This window comes from Geotrypetes seraphini, chromosome 9, assembly GCF_902459505.1.
Source record: "Geotrypetes seraphini chromosome 9, aGeoSer1.1, whole genome shotgun sequence".
Classification (NCBI taxonomy): domain Eukaryota; kingdom Metazoa; phylum Chordata; class Amphibia; order Gymnophiona; family Dermophiidae; genus Geotrypetes; species Geotrypetes seraphini.
In genome coordinates, this window is record NC_047092.1 from 137,289,662 (window position 1) to 137,306,661 (window position 17,000).

Consider the following 17,000-nt stretch of genomic DNA (forward strand, 5'->3'; position numbering starts at 1 on the left):
ACCCACAGCATGTCACCCCTTTTCTTCACCCCTCCACTATCTCACTAACTCTATCTTCTTCCCCCATCCAGCATATGTCCTTTTTCTTTATCCCTCCTTCCATCCAGTATGTGTTCTCTTTCTCCACTTCCATTCAGCATTTGCTCTCCCTTCTCCCCACTTCCATTATCTGACCTCTTCTCTCTCCCCTTTCTACCCACTTCCATCATCTGCCCTTTCTCTCAATCTTTCCATCCACCACAGGCCCTCTTTCTCCCTTCCTCACCTTTCCGATTTTGGCAACAAGATCTGCAACGCCCCCCCCCCCCCGGACAACAGGCCCGGTCCGACAAACCTCCCTGCCTGTGGCCGGCGATGTCTAAACTGCCTTCTTACAGCATTGTAGTTGCATATGGCTGCCGTAAAAGTCATCTCTGATGCAACTTCCGGTTGTGTCAGAGATGACCTTTACGGCAGCCACATGCAGCTTCAACACTCTAGCTCATGGGTGCCCACACTTTTTGGGCTTGTGAGCTACTTTTAAAATGACCAAGTCAAAATGATCTACCAACAATAAAATTTTAAAAAAACACAAAGCACACTGTACGCTGAGAAAATGTTAATTATCATTTCTATTCTGGGTTTTTTTCAAAGAGGTCAAGGCAGATGACTCTATGCACTGTCACCTCAGTAACAACCATACAAAAATAGACAAATATAACCCCTCCCTTTTTACTAAACCACAATAGCAGTTTTTAGCGCAGGGAGCTGCGCTGAATGTCTAGCGCTGCTCTGGACACTCATAGGCTCCCTGCGCTAAAAACCGCTACTGCGGTTTAGTAAAAGGGGGCCATAGTGCAAAATATAGACAGCAGATATAAATTCAGACACATTTTGATCACTAAATAGAAAATAAAATCATTTTTCATACCTTGTCTAGTGATTTCATGAGTCTCTGGTTGCACTTTCTTCTTCTGAATGTGCATCCAATCTTCCCTTCTTTCAGCCTGTATGCTTCCTCTCATTCAGACCTCATTCATAAGAACATAAGAAGTTGCCTCCGCTGAGGCAGACCAGAGGTCCATCTCGCCCAGCGGTCTGCTCCCGCGGCGGTCCATCAGGCCCATTGCCTGAGCAGTGGTCCCTGACTATTCCTATGACCTACCTCTACTCCTATCTGTACCCCTCAATTCCTTTATCCTCTAGGAACCTATCCAAACCTTCTTTGAAGCCTTGTAACGTGCTCCGGCCTATCACAGCCTCTGGAAGTGCGTTCCATATATCCACCACCCTCTGGGTGAAAAAGAACTTCCTGGCGTTTGTTCTAAACCTGTCCCCTTTTAATTTCTCCGAGTGCCCCCTTGTACTTGTGGTTCCCCATAATCTGAAAAATCTGTCCCTATCTACCTTTTCTATACCCTTCAGGATCTTGAAGGTTTCTATCATGTCTCCTCTAAGTCTCCACTTTTCCAGGGAGAACAGCCCCAGCTTTTTCAGTCTGTCAGTATATGAGAGGTTTTCCATACCCTTTATCAGTTTAGTTGCTCTTCTCTGGACTCCCTCAAGTACCGCCATGTCCTTCTTGAGGTACGGCGACCAGTACTGGACACAGTATTCCAGATGCGGGCACACCATTGCACGATACAGTGGCAGGATGACTTCCTTCGTCCTGGTCGTGATACCCTTCTTAATGATACCCAACATTTTGTTTGCTTTTCTTGAGGCTATGGCGCACTGTTCCGACGCCTTCAAAGTTGTGTCTACCATCACTCCCAGGTCTCTTTCAAGGTTACTTACCCTAGCAGTGATCCCCCCCATTTTGTAGCTGAACATCAGGTTCTTTTTCCCTACATGCATGACCTTGCATTTCCCTATATTAAAGCTCATTTGCCACTTTTTGGCCCATTCTTCTAGTGTCGTTAGGTCCCTTTGCAGATCTTCGCAGTCTTCCATGGTTTCAACCCTGCTGTAGAGTTTGGTGTCATCCGCAAATTTAATAACCTCACATTTTGTTCCCACCTCCAGGTCATTAATAAATATATTGAACAGGAGCAGTCCCAGCACCGACCCCTGCGGAACTCCGCTCGTGACCCATTGCCAGTCTGAGTAATGGCCCTTTACTCCAACCCTTTGTTTCCTGCCTGCCAGCCAGTTTTTGATCCATCGGTGGATCTCCCATTGCACCCCGTGTTTCCACAGCTTTTTAAGCAGTCGTTCGTGCGGTACCTTGTCGAAGGCTTTTTGGAAGTCAAGGTAAATGATGTCAATTGTTGACCCCCTTTATCCACCTGGCTGTTTACCCCTTTCTTTCTCCCTGCCTCTCTTTCTTTTTTCTCTCTTCATGCCCCCTTTCTTTTTTTCTGCTTCCCTTCTGTCTCCCTGCCTGCCCCCTTTCTTTCTTTCTCCCTGCCCTCCACCAAGCCGCTGCTGCCACCATCAGGAAACAGGCCCCAAAGCCGCCGCCGCGGCTGCCCCAAGCTCTCTCTGCTTCCCAGCGTCGGGCCGATGGAGAGGAAGTTCTGCCCAGCCAGGCAGCGATTGGCTGGCCTAAACTTCCTCTCTGACGGCAGCCTTAGGGGGGTGCACAGCCGGCCAGGTCCGGAAAATGGTTGATCACTAAGGCAAAGTGAGTCTATCTCGACTCACTTTGCCTTGGCGATGGACCATTTTCTGGACCTGGACGGCTGTGCACCCCCCCTAAGGCTGCACCTGGGGCGGACCGCCTCCCCCTTGGTATGCCACTGCCAGACACGAAGCATAGAGCATTCCAAGATAAGTGGCGTTTTCATTACCAATTGCACAAAATTGCTATTTGCACTTTGGCTGATAGGAGCATGATGATATAAGTGAAAAGTTGGCTGTTAATCTACACTGTTTTAAAAAAGTACCATGATATATGTGATAAATATGGGCACTTAATTTATTTCTTAAACTGGTGTGTTAAAATCAAAAAAATTAAGAAAAAATAAAAAAAGTAGCGATAAACTCGTAAAATTAAATAAAAAAATATTGAGTTTTAAACAATTATGAAAGTTTTTGACGGTAAATGATACCTACCACTACTTTACTTTCACTAGAGAACTCTATTCCCCTCTTCTACGAAACTACGCTAGCAGTTTCTAGCACAGAGAGCCACGCTAAATGGCCCGCGCTGCTCCCAATGCTCACAGGAACTCTATGAGCATCGGAAGCAGTGCGAGCCATCCAGTGCGGCTGCTAGCGCAGTATCGTAGAAGAGGGGGATGTGTTCTATGGTGTGGTGCTCTGAGGTCTTTTCCTTCATTATATAGACATAAGTAAGTGAGTTGACCTTTTGCGGAGCTGATTTAAATATTGGTTAACTGTTTTCCATGCAACAGTATTTTGAGCATATCCAGTTAAGTGCCAGTATTCAGCATTTACCCCCACCTCCCTACTTTTACAAAGCCACACAGCAAAAGCCCGGAAGCCTTTTAAATCCCTTTGAGCTTTGGGTCAGTTACTGCAGCGGCCAACGCTATTGGGCTTTATAAAAGAGAAGGTTAACCAGCCAAGGTACTGCATAAATAGAACCACAGAAGTCAGTCCTATCTTTATGCAGTTCGGCAAAGATGATTAAAGACTACATATCACAGTAGTATTTGCTGTCACCGAATACTTGGAAATTCAACCAAGGAGCCTGGACATGGCCCGGCCTTGAATTTCTGGGGATAATGCTGGTGGTGATCAACCAAACAATAAGCGATTTTGGCCGAATATCAGGCCCTACATTTTCTTTTATTATTAAAAAGGGAAAGAGAATAAAAAAAAGTGCAGAAACCATTTACATAATAATCAAGCCAATGGTGCACAATTGGATCACAAGACTTGGAGATGTCCACTTGGTCATATATCAAGGGCACTTTAGAAGCAAGAGGGCTTTGAAAGCAATCCATATTTTCATTTTTCCATCTTCATTTCAGCAGGCAGCAGTATGGATTTACTGTACCTTCTTGAAGACTTGTTTACATACCACATCTCCTACTCTCATTTCCTGAAAAGCAAATTTAAATCAAACAGTGACTGACAGTTAACAGAACAGCAAATGTTTCAACAGGTTTCTGAAATAGAAGGCAATTTTATATAACCTACTCATATGAAGAAAAAAGTTTTTACAAAATTGTGTACCTGCATGCATATAAGGAGGGGGGGAGGACAATTCCATAACAGGGTACCTCCAGTATGGCACCCAATTATGTGCTTGGAGCGCCTTGATTCTGTTCTAGAATACTAATGTAAGCCCACAAAGTGGACACAAGAAAGCTCCAGGGGCCTCCTATGGATTTTAGACTTACATTCCAGAAAGATGCATTTTTAAAAGTGCAAAACAAAAGTGCAAAACCCAAAAACACTGCACTGCTGTAAATGTGTGGGTACTCTGTAATGGGCAAGCTACATGAGAACCTGTATAAAAATAATGAATACTTTAAGATGCACCCTTAGTCTTGCTCAAATCGTATTATACCTTAAAAGCTTCTTATTTAAAGACTCTTATGATTGCTAATTGATCTCTGGCTCCTTTCTCGCCACATTCTGTTTTTACTCATATTCAGCATCAATATGATTTCTCCTATTTCCCTTTTGTTTTTAACCTTAATTGTACTCTCTCCTTTTAAAATTGTATTTCTCCCTACTTTCCTTGTTTTCTTGAAAGTAAAGTTGTGTCTTAAGTCCTTTGATTGTCCCCATTTTAATTTTTTTTGTTAAACGCTTAATATTTATGATTAGCGTTTTATCAAATTTTAATAAACTTGAAACTTGAACTTACCAGATGGAATAGTCAATACACTAAATAAGGTGGACGCAGATGTTGTCCAATATCAATAATTCCAAAACAAAAATGCTCTGCTTATTCAAATATTGTTGGGACTTCATTTCTTCCACAGCATTAAACCAGAATGACAATGAAATCATAAAGACCAAAGTGGAGAAAAACAATCCTCAATAGAGTTGGGGACACGTTCCAGCCGAAAAGGTCAACAATTCGGGAGCAAATTGAGATAAATGAATTTTTGATGTTTTTTTGGAACCCGTTCACATAAATATGCACTACAGCTGGTTATGGAGCTTAACTATTCATTCAGTAGCCATTTAAGAAGTTTTACATTGAAGAGCACACAGTGGAAAAAAGGACTGCATGCTTATCTATGTTGAAGTGGAGTTTTTTTACAGACCTGTGATGATATGAGCTCCATCAGACACTTAGGGCTCCTTTTACGAAGCCGCACTAGCAGGTTTAACGCGCGCGACTTTTCATCACGTGCTGGCCGAAAAACTACCGCCTGCTCAAGAGTAGGCGGTAGTGGCTAGCGCGGCCGGCGGTTTAACACGCGCTATTACGTGCGTTAAACCACTAGCGCGCCTTTGTAAAAGAAGCCCTTAATGGTCTAAGAGACAACTAAATTGAGTTTATTTTTCTCCACTTTGGTCATTATGATGTCATTGTCATTGTGGTTGCATGCTGTGTGAGATGTGAAGCCCCACCAATATTTGAATAAGCAGAACGTTTTTGTTTAGGTATTATAGAAAACTAGTGTTTAAGCCCGTTACATTAACGGGTGCTAGAACAGATGTGTAGAATTTCATTCTCTTTCTTTCTGTCTCTCTCCCTGCCCCCATCTATCTTTCTTTTTCTCTCTCCCTGCCCCCTTTCTTTCTTTCTGCCTCTCTCCCTGCCTCCTGTCTTTTTGTCTTTCTTTCTTTCTTCCTTCTATTGGCTCCCGGCGCTATCCATCAACATTTCCTTAGTCCTCTGTACTCTTTTGGCCCTCATCGATCCTCCACTGCATTTATCACCCTTTCAGTCCCTGCTCCATTCCTATCTATCCTTCTTTCCATTGCCTCCAAGGCCATTCTTCCTGTCCCTAAATTCCACCCCCATCAAGCTTCTCTTCCTTTTTTACTTTCTCTTGTACCCCACCCCAGGACCAGTTTCTCTGTTGTCTCTCCCCTGCCCCTCCCCACGGTACTGCAACTCTCCCCCTCCCCATTATTTTAACCCTCTTCAACCAACCGCACCCAACACCAGAGCCTGCCCCAATTCAAACCCCACCCTCCTCCCTGGCCACTGCACTGAATCTTTGGGTAGGCTGCCCCTCCCCAGCCCTTCACCATGATGGACCCTCCACACACACACACCTGGTCCACCGCCCCCACATGGGTTTGGCCTCCTAGACCACCATTACTTAACCGAGGTGGCAGCAGCGGTCTCAACCTACCAATCCCTCCTCCTTCCCTCTGTGCCCCAAAACAGTAGCAGCGGCAGCAGTCCTGACCCTACAACCCCCCCACCCCTATTCCTTACCCAAAGCAGCAGTGGCAGCACTGTAAACAGGCTGTTTGCGGTCAGCCCCGAAAGGGCCTTTCTTTTACTGCTGCTTTGGGTAAGGAATAGGGGGATGGCAGATCAGGATTGCTGCCACTGCGTTGAAACGCTTCCCTGCTTGTCGGTTCCTCCCTGAGACTCTTCCCTGCTCAGCGATTCCTCTACTGCGCATGTGGAAGCATGGAGTTTCAGGTGCGCATGCTCGGATAGGGTTTTATTATTATAGTCAACCAGAAGTTTTCATTTCTCTGCACACATTTAAACTTATAGGCAGAGCAGTAAACCTCACTTGCTAGATCACTGCATTAAGAGAGATACTAATCATTCATGTGAATTCCTCATTAAGTCACTGCTTCTACTCAGTCATAAAGCCCAGAGAAAATGGAATGATAACCCACAAAAAATAAAATTTATTAAAAGGAAAAGCAGATAGAGCTGAAAAGTTGAATTTGCTTACCTGAAGGATGAGGCGCCATCAGGAGGTGGGTAAAAAAAAAATTCCCCATGAAGCATCACTGGGTGGAGCTTCGCACGTCCTTTTCTCTATCCGCCTCCCAATGGTGTTGTATGCTTAAGTGAGCAAATTCAATTATTCATTATTGTTTTTGGGCTTGCAAAAATTGATTACTGGGTCTGCACGCATCCTGTAGGCTGTCTGTTGGAGACCACTGGCATAATTGATAGCATTCTCTAAATTGGAGAAATACCCATGCCTCTCCCAAGCTCTATGTACAGCTCCAAGTAGTTATACAATATAGAACTTATGCACTATCATATACTGTAGAATTGCATTTAGTGAAATGCATGCGTCACAATTCTATACACTTACATGCAGAAAGCACATTTAACTGCAGCCTCTCAGTTATAGAATTGCTCTTATACAGTACAGTATAGATAAGAAGCCGACCAAACACAGCAAACGATGCAGATAGTAGACTATTTCTTGACGAATAGATCGGTTAAACCTATGCCCAATGTGTTCATGTTTCACCTAAAAATAGGATGCCTCAAGGGATAATAACTAGAGCAGGGGTGTCAAACTCAATCACATTAAGGAGCCGAAATCCAAAACACAGGCTAAGTCGTGGGCCAGACACCATCCAATCTCCGCCCCAGACCCTACCCCCATAATACTAATTTCAGTATAAGTCCATTTTTTCCATTCATTATAGGACACAGACAGCGGCCAAGGAGAGAGATAAAGAAACACAGACAGACAGACATATCTATTCTAGCACCCGTTAATGTACCAGGCTTAAAGACTAGTGTATATACATATATATATAGTGTGTATGTATATATATATATATATACTAGTCTTTAAGCCGTTACATTAACGAGTGCTAGAATAGATGTGTCTGTCTCCCCCCCACCGAGCAAAGCTGTCTGCCCCAGCACACACCTCTCCCCCAAAGCAGCCCCCTTTCCCTCTCCCAAACTGTTTCTCCATGGCCCTCTTCTGTCTTACCCCCCAGATCAAAGCTGTCTGTCCCCAGCACACCTCCCCCCCAAAGCAGCCCCCTTTTCCTCTCCCTATCTCTCCATGGCCCCTTCTGTCTCCCCCAAGCACACCCCTCCCCCCAAAGCAGCCCCCTTTCCCTCTCCCTGTCTCTCCATGGCCCCTTCTGTCTTCCCTCCCAGAGCAAAGCTGTCTGTCCCCAGCACACCTCCCCCCCAAAGCAGCCCCCTTTCCCTCTCCCTGTCTCTCCATGGCCCCTTCTGTCTTCCCCCCAGAGCAAAGCTGTCTGTCCCCAGCATACCTCCCCCCCCCAAAGCAGCCCCCTTTCCCTCTCCCTATCTTTCCATGGCCCCTACTGTCGCCCCCCAGCACACCCCTCCCCCCCAAAGCAGCCCCATTTCCCTTTCCCTCTCCCCCTGGCCCCCGGTAATAATCCGCTTCTTACCCTCCCTCCATCCCGGCGTCTTCTGTCCTGCTCCTCTTCAAAGCAGTCTGCGATCGTGGTGGCCGGCTTTAGCGAACCTCGCAGGCCGCTCTCCAACTCGGTAGCACGTTCCCTCTGACGCGATCCCGTGCGTCAGAGGGAACATGCTACTGAGGTTGGAGAGCGGCCTGCGAGATTCTTTAAAGCCGGCCACCATCGCAGGCGGCGGCAGCGGAGAGTGAGGGTGGGACAGGCTGCTCTGGAGTATCAGAAGCGGCGGCAGTGGCAAGTGAGGGCGGGAGGTGTGTTCCCTGCCGAGGACGCGGGCAGGGAGAGAGCTTGCCTGCGCTTCCAAATGGTGAGTGAGGGCGGGAGGAGGGAAGTGGCCAGAATGTTCCCTGCCGCCGGGTTCTAAAATGGAACACAGCCACGGATCACACACCACAGCGGCAGGGAACACAAAATCTTAAGTACGCATGCGCACTTAGGGTTTTATTATATAGGATATATAAATATATATATAGTTTAATTTTGTGGTTAACCATTATGCGTTGTTAATGAGATTATATTGTGTGTGTGTATCTATATATATGTATCTGTATCTATATATCTATATATATACACACACACATATACATATATATACACACACACACAATATAATCTCATTAACAACGCATAATGGTTAACCACAAAATTAAACTACACAAAACACACTGTATGCTTCTCAACATTCATTCCTACCAGAACACAGACAGCCCCTAAGGAAATACAGAACCAAAAATTAAAAATACTAATATATTAAAAAAACTACCTTAAGATTCAAGATTCTGCATGCAGTACAACCCCCAGAGAAAAAGAAACAAATGTATTTCTTCCTGAGCAGTGCAAAAGATAGATAGCAGATTAAAATGCTCAAAAATTACCCCAATTCAAACACTAACTTGAAAATAAAATCATTCCCCCTACCTTTGTCTCCCTCCCTCCATGCTGTGCCTCCCTCCGGCGGGTGTCTAACCTATTAGCTGGCTCCAACCTAGCCATTTTATGCGGCCCGTGGTCCGATGCTCCCAGTGTTACCTTGTGGCCAGCTCCCTCCTCCACACAGCCGTAGTGTGTATGGAGCTAAGTGCAGCGGCTCCTTGTGCGTCCTGCACCTGAACCGGAAGCCTTCTCTCCGATGTCGCAACTTCAGAGGGAATGCTTCTGGATGAGGTGTGGGACACGTGAGGAACCACTGCACGAGGCTCCTTGTACACTATGGCTGTGAGGAGGAGGGAGCTGGCCACAAGGTAAAACTAGGGGTATTGGACTGCGGGCCGCATAAAACGACTAGGCGGGCTGGATTTGACCCGCGGGCCTTGAGTTTGACACCTGTGAATTAGAGGGAATCAAAGAAAGGCACCTCCCTCTAGAATTAACAAAGGTTAGCAACATAGCCAAAGCTGGGATCCACACAGTGTATCAATTAACTGATCTAGTCACCAATATTTTGTCTACTACAATGGAACCTTGTAGGGGGGAGGGGAGGTGGAACCAATCAAGCGAGTTTCCCTTACTTCCTATGGGGAAACTCGCTTTGATATATGAGTAATTTGGTTTACGAGCATGCTTCTGGAACAAATTATGCTCGTAAACCAAGGTTCCACTGTATATCTGCAGGTATCTGAAAGAGGAACCGAGTTACTGTATATATATATTAGTTGTCTTGAAAACCAAAACCTTTTTGGAGGCCGAGAAGACTGGCATCTGCAATTCCAGGTTTACCAGAAGATGATTACAAGACACAGGTCATGTTAACCTGGAGCTGTGATTCCTGGCAATTCCTTAGTAGTGTAGATTCTACTGGAAAATAATGTAATAATGACACAAAGAAGTTCCGCGGAACTTGGGTTAATCGTGGACAAATTTTTTAGTGATCATTATGACTGATGTGTTTGGTGAATGACTCAATCATTATAATTTATAAGATAGAACAGTCAACACATACTGTATTGATCAAAGCATTAAGACTCCTGAGGCAGGCCTACTGGGCCGAAACACGTACGTGTCGAGTCTTCAAGGAATAAAGATATTGAGTACCACTTGGTCGCCTTCTCTGTTTTCTTTGGTTGGGAGAAGGGACCAGAAATTTAACAATAAAAATAATCACTACTGTTCCATCTCTGGGCTGTAATCTCTTTCAACAGAAAGCAGGGTCGAGTCTAACCCACGTATTTCACCTTTCAAAGCTTATGCTGTTAGCTACAGATAGTGCATGACTCTTTTTATTGTTTTCTGACTAAACGGTTAACCCTTTCAGGACCAAGGGACATATTTGTCCCATAACTTTAAAATCCTATAAATTTTGATTGGGATAGTCTACAGTTCTAAATTTGATATGTATGGATTCCATATGATACTGCCTTTATGTAAACAAACTGGTTCCGACATTCATTCATTAGCGTCGTTGCCAGATTGATGAGAAGATTCACTTGCCACACTGTCCATAAGCCAGAAGTTTGATTTTTTTAAAAAAAAATAATGATATTTCACAAAAAAAATCAATTTTTTGGCATCTGCAAGCCCTTTTTACCATAAAAATGTCGTCAAAACCACAAAAATTGGCCTACGATCCTTATGGTCCTGAAAGGGTTAAAAACCAGTCCTATTAGTTCATGGCTCCCTTGGTATGCACAATTTAAACTGATATATCAGAAAGTAGACAGTTAACACAAAGCCTTCCTGCATTTAGAACATTGCCTTGCACATAAAGGAATGTGAAAAGAGCAACGACACTGCATAGGGTATTGTTTTAGATTCAGGACCGATATAAAACCAATGCTCAATTATTGCATAGTAAGCTCAGATAATGTATTGCAAAACTGTGTATTTTTTTTTTTTTAACATTATACAGATATAATCACAAAAATGAGGAGAGAAGTGAATCTTAAAATGCTTTAGGAACATACCAGGTGCAGCTCATCTCCTTCTACCCACTGGGTCCATCCACGTCCTTCTTTTTCTCCTTTCTGTATGCAAACCAATTTATCTTCATCCCAATTCACAGTGGTCTACACAAAATACAAACCACTTGAGAATAACAGACATGCAATTTTACCCTACTAAATTTGCTCATATGATGTTCTTTCACTAAGTGAAAAAGTATTCTGTTGAACAAGTCTCTTCGAGAATGAATATAATTGACAGTTGCTATGACGCATAAAAACAACCAGAACAATCAGGAATGCAGCAATGTTGTACTTCACCTTACCAAGCTGTTTATCAAGGCAGTAAGGCACTATGGTCTCGAACTGAGGTGCATGATTTCATGATACTTTGACAATGAGGCTGTTTCCTCATTCACAATCATGGTCTGTTACACACACAGGCAGATGAAAGTAATGTATTAGATTTAAATGTCTTAGCAAGAAGCAGTGACCAAAACCATTTTTACTGCTTTCAGCTGAAATTCGCTACTCAATTTCAGCTGAAACGAAAGCCAAAACCAAAACTGACCCAAACCCTGAATGAGAACAGACCTCCCCCCTTCCCCCCCCCCCAAAAGTGAAGAGCTCCACTATTTCCACCTCACTCCCTTGGACCTATCATATATTCTGTACATCTCCTGGTGGTCTGATGGCTATGCAGGACAGGAGTGATCCCTAGTAGCTCCTGCTCATGCTGTCTCTGCAGTCAAAATGGATGCCATGACTTCTTGTGACAGTCTTGCAAGATTGTGGTGGAGATCGGAGGAGACTGATTGGAGCTGACATGGCCAAGAATGCCTGTGCCAGTGTCAGCTTCAACTCCAAACTGCTGCCACGACCTCCATTGGCTCTCTCATGAGATTAGGAACATAAGCATTGCCTTTATAAAATATCATCAATATATCTCCCATCTGATCATAGATAATTCTTAACAGAATAGTCAAGTACACTTCCCCCTTTGTATTTACGGAGGTTAGGGGCAGAGCCGGCCCGCGAATATTGAATATTTGCGAATAACTTTTGGGTCGGCTCTGACCCATCCCCGCCTCCCTCTCAGCATCCCAGACCTTACTTGGTGGTTTAGCTGGCTTTCGGGGCAGGAGCGATCTTCCTACGCTCCTGCCCCATGCAGATCACTCATAGCAAATGGCTGCCGTGAGTTCCCATAGTCTCTCTCGAGTCTCCCATAGTCTCTGGGATGCTGGGAGGAAGGCGGGGAAGGTCCAGAATGCAGCTTTATTTAAAAAAAAAAAAAAATTGTGAATAACCGAATTTGCGGATACTGAAACCGCGGATTCAGAGGGCTCACTGTACAATTGTTCTCAGTTCACTTTTATTTAATATACCACAAATAATAATTGTTTAAGCGGTTTATAGTACAATAAATAATAAATTAGATTAAGTGAAAAGGGGGGCATTTACAAAGGGAGTCTAAGGATACAATAGGGGAATTAATAATCTCAGAAGAAAAATATAATTTAAGGAAGAAACATAAAAGTTGGGGAAGGAGTAGTGAGGAAGGTGACGGGACAGCGATGGGGGAATCATTGCTGCAAAGGGGTAGGGAACTGGTGAGGAAGGCCTAAAGATTATTTAGGTTCCGATGGAAATGCCTTGGAGAAAAGATGGGCTTTAAGGATAGCCTTAAATCCAGTGGCGTAGTGAGGGGGCGTACCATCTCAGGTGCTGTCACCGCTTTGCCCACCCACACCATACCTGCGCCCTCCCTTCCCCGGACTCCCTATTTAAATCTTCATCGGTGTGAGCAACTACTCTGGCCTGCTACTCGCACTGGCTCCCTCTGAAATCACTTCTGGGTCACATGGCCAGGAAGTGCTGTCAGAGGGAAAGCTAATGCTGGTGCGAGCAGCAGGCCATAAAGCTGCTTGCACTAGAGAAGATTTAAAAGAGGTATGGGGGTAGGAAGGGAGAGTGTGAGTGTGAGTGTGGTGTGGGGGGCATGGAAGGAGTGGGGGATGGAGAGGAGGGCACCACCACCCTGGGCATCTCCTACCCTCGCTACATCACTGCTTAAATCTAAGAAATGAAAGTTCAGTTTGCAAATGCAGGGGAACAGGATTCCATAGGGCAGAAGCAAGTACAACACTGTACTGAAAAAAGATTCATTAGTTGGTATGAACCACTCTGAGAGAAGGCACAGCAAGTACTAATAAACACACACAAAAGTTAAGGTTAACCCAATTTCCTTTCAGCTAGAAAACGGTAGCCGAGATGAGTGAGCTAGATGGAAGGTCATTGAAAGTGGGAAAAATTCCCAGGGCGGCTGTAAATGCAGGATCCTAGCACCTTGGCTCAATTAGAGCAGGTTCCGATTGAGCTGGAAGGGCACGAAAAGAACAAGTAATCAGAGAACAGAAAGTTATGAAGAAAGGAAAGAGAAATGAGAACAGGACCAAGCATAGCACTTATAAGAAAAGCATATAATGGTGCTGTTCCTAAAACTTCATTTCAGGGCTTAGAACAATCAGCATACACAAGAAGATATGCTAGCACTGACCCAGAAGGGAAATAGATCACAGCCATTTCAAAGAAAAGTGAAGTGCAGGCCTAACTGAAAGTTTAATAGGCAGTAAGGGGATTCTGGCAAGGCTCAAACCTATTATTACTTCCATTTATCTACTCTTGCACTATATATATTTTAAACCCTATATAGAATTAAAAAGGACTCCAGCTTACGTTTCACTTGAGGCATCTGTATTTGACTGAATACCTCCTTTGGGGGTTAGTAATAACTGCAGGCCCATTCTGTGCTGTCATGGCAAACCGACACCATTATTCCTTTCACCTCTCAACCCCAACCCCCCAACACCACTCACACTTCTGAGGGGGTTAATGCCACGTCTTGTTTTACGGCTCATGGAGGCAACTAGTGTATAATTAAAACAAAACTTGTAATAAAGACAGTTGTGGGGGCAAGCACAGCCCCAGGGATCCTTGCCAGGGAAATCAAGATTTATCATCAGACTTTAATGATTTGCTCCAAATGAAATAAAAAATTTACTGCTCAGCCATTTGAAAGGGTTTGAAGGAAGCATTTGGTATCTGTCATTATGGACTGAAACTAGAAAAAGAAAGATTACTCGAAAATCAGGCACACAGTTCAGTAACTGCTGATGGAGAGACAGACTGCCCTGTACTCCTGAAGTTTAGTAGTCGTGTTGATTCTACCTGAAATTGAATTCTTTGCAGTGGGCGATCTCTTAACGTAACAAAGAAAAAAAAAAATTTTCATGGATGATAGGTATGTAGTTTTAAGGCCATTTTAGACAGCGAGATGTAATATATGTGACCGTTCTCTGGCAGCTATATTAGGGGTTGAATTGACACATAATACCTTAGAAAGAAGCTCATTTTCAATAACAGCGTGACCTTCATGTACGGGGAAAAATTCTAACACTGTGAATGTCTCCACAGCAGAGTGTCCTCGGCAGGTTTATTGCTTGTGCTCTATACTAATGGGCCTAGAAAGCATTCCATGTATCTTGTGTAACAATTACATCAGCTCAGTCTTCTGAATAGGTTGAGGAAGGGAAATAAGAGCAGTGGAAAGCAAACCCAGACTTTTTCTGGGTCTTGGAGCTAACATTAATAAAAGTGAAGCACAAGCCGGGCATCTCCCATCTACCGTGTTTCCCTGAAAATAAGGCAGTGCCTTATATTAATTTTGGGTCCAAAAAACGCACTAGGGCTTATTTTTGGGGGATCTTATTTTTTTCATGTACAATGATCATCTCTCCCTTCCTCTCCTCCACCCCAATTCTTCCTCTTTCCTTTCTCTCCCCCACATGTGCAACATCTTTCCTCCCCTCTCACCCGTCACCTTGTGCCTTCCCTCTGCAGCATCTTTCAATCCCTCTGTCCCTCCCATTGGTACCCTTCTGCAGCATCCTTATATCCCTTCCTCCCATCCCCCCGTGCAGCAGTACCCTTGCACAGCATCTTTCTATCCCACCCTCCTCCCTCTCCCCTGCAGCAGAACACTTGCAAAGCATCTTTCTATCCCCCCTCCCCGCGCAGAACCACACCGACCCTCCGACCGTGAAACCGATATACCTCCCTCCAAACAGCAGCTTCGGCAGCACTTAACAGGATGCTTCGTGACCTCCTGCGGGGGCCTTCCCTGTGCTGCGTCGCTGATGACATCATCAGTGATGCGGCAGAGGGTAGGACCGGGAGGGTATTCAGCAGTTAACCAGCTAGGGTGACAACATAAATGGGACCACATAAAAACACAGTCCTATCTAAATATTGACTTAACCAACCACGTGGTAGCCACCGACATAGAATAGCTGGGAATAAAGTCGGTGGCAGTTAGCAAAACAATCGCCACTATTGGCTGAATATTGACAACACAAAACGAAAAAAAGAAGACCTGTGTTCCACAACAACACTGACAAGTCCAACAATGGAGCAATAGTCCCTGGATATGACAAGAGACATCTAATGCAAAAGTTTATTATGGTATAAAAATATCAAAAGTTATAAGCCTTAATACAAAAATATACACAGTATAATCTCGTTATAACGGATTTCAAGGAACCTGGAAAAACGGTCCATTATATTCAGAGTCCATTATATCCAGAGTTGCATTTTTTAAAAACTTTATTTAGGGCCACTTGAAACAGCGTAAATCGAAGAACAACAGTCACTGCACAAGCATATCAGCAACATCAAAACTCAGCAAAACACTGGTATGGCACGAAATGAATGCAAACCAGAACACTGTACTGGAAAGAAAAATACTCTTTGTCATTTTTTTTCTGGGCTGCATTTTGATACTATATCACCGGCATGCCATAGCTAAAAGCGGCTCTGGGGACTAAAATAGTTGTCCGTTATATGCGAGTCCACTATATCCGATGATTTTCTGTATGCTTATAATGGCGCTTGGCCAGGACCAGCAGACCTCGTTCACTATAGATGAGGTTCCGTTATAACGAGATTATACTGTATTCCAAAGTACTGTAGTTTCCCAATACACCAATTGCTCCCATGAATGGCAATGAAAACTGGACCCTACATGGGCTGTGTTTCATGAGCTTTGCCTTCTTCAGGGGTCCTGATGGGTGATGGAATACTGAAACTGAGCAATTAGGCCAAAGCCGCGGATGCAGAAAAATGGAAGCCTGAGCCTAACAGCCCTGTTACCCCCACACCTGACAGGCTCTGAATAGGAAACCTGCGAGTTGCAGTTTGGAATATGTCATTTGTATTTAGGTTACTAACTTTTGATGTTTTTATACTAAACTTTTGCATTAGACATCTCCTGTCACATCCAGGAACTATTGTACCACTTTTGTTGCACTGGGTTGAATACTGAGCCCAGTATTCACTGTAAATTGACTCCTCATGGCTATGGATCCCTGCAATAATATCATGGGCCAACTCTCTAATCTAACAGTCAATAATGAACACTAAAATTAGAGACATTTCCTATGTAGAAAATAAAACCCACCTAAAGTGTCTTTTTTTTTTTCTTACATCTTTAATGAGGTTAAGCATACCCTTGTTACTTCTTCTATTGACAGAACTCTCTCTGTAGGCCATTGTATGGAAGACAATTGCTAATTACCAACAAGGAGAGAGAGAGAAAAGGAGAACACAATAGATTATAAACCTAGACATAATAAAACATTAACAGAAACTGAAGGGGGAATGGGACAGTGTATGGGCTTAATGAGGATAAATGCTTGAGAAGTTCAATCCCTATGAACTCTGAAAGCATTTATACATACTGTTAAGTAAATTGAATCATTTTGAAGTCACGCCACTCTACTAGACTGCCTAACATCTATTGGAATCTCA

At 44.0% G+C, this 17,000-nt stretch overlaps 1 protein-coding gene across 1 annotated transcript in view; it reads right to left on the reverse strand.

Moving 5' to 3' along the window:
* Positions 1-3,716: 3,716 nt before the first annotated feature.
* RBP1 (retinol binding protein 1) overlaps positions 3,717-17,000 on the reverse strand; it is a 72,378-nt gene continuing 59,094 nt past the window's right edge. The window contains exons 3-4 of the mRNA XM_033958965.1: positions 11,157-11,258; positions 3,717-3,991 (exon numbers count right to left, since the gene is read on the reverse strand). Of these exons, the coding sequence (XP_033814856.1) occupies positions 3,938-3,991; positions 11,157-11,258 (156 nt within the window). The 3' untranslated portion in view covers positions 3,717-3,937. The remainder of the gene's footprint in view (positions 3,992-11,156; positions 11,259-17,000) is intronic.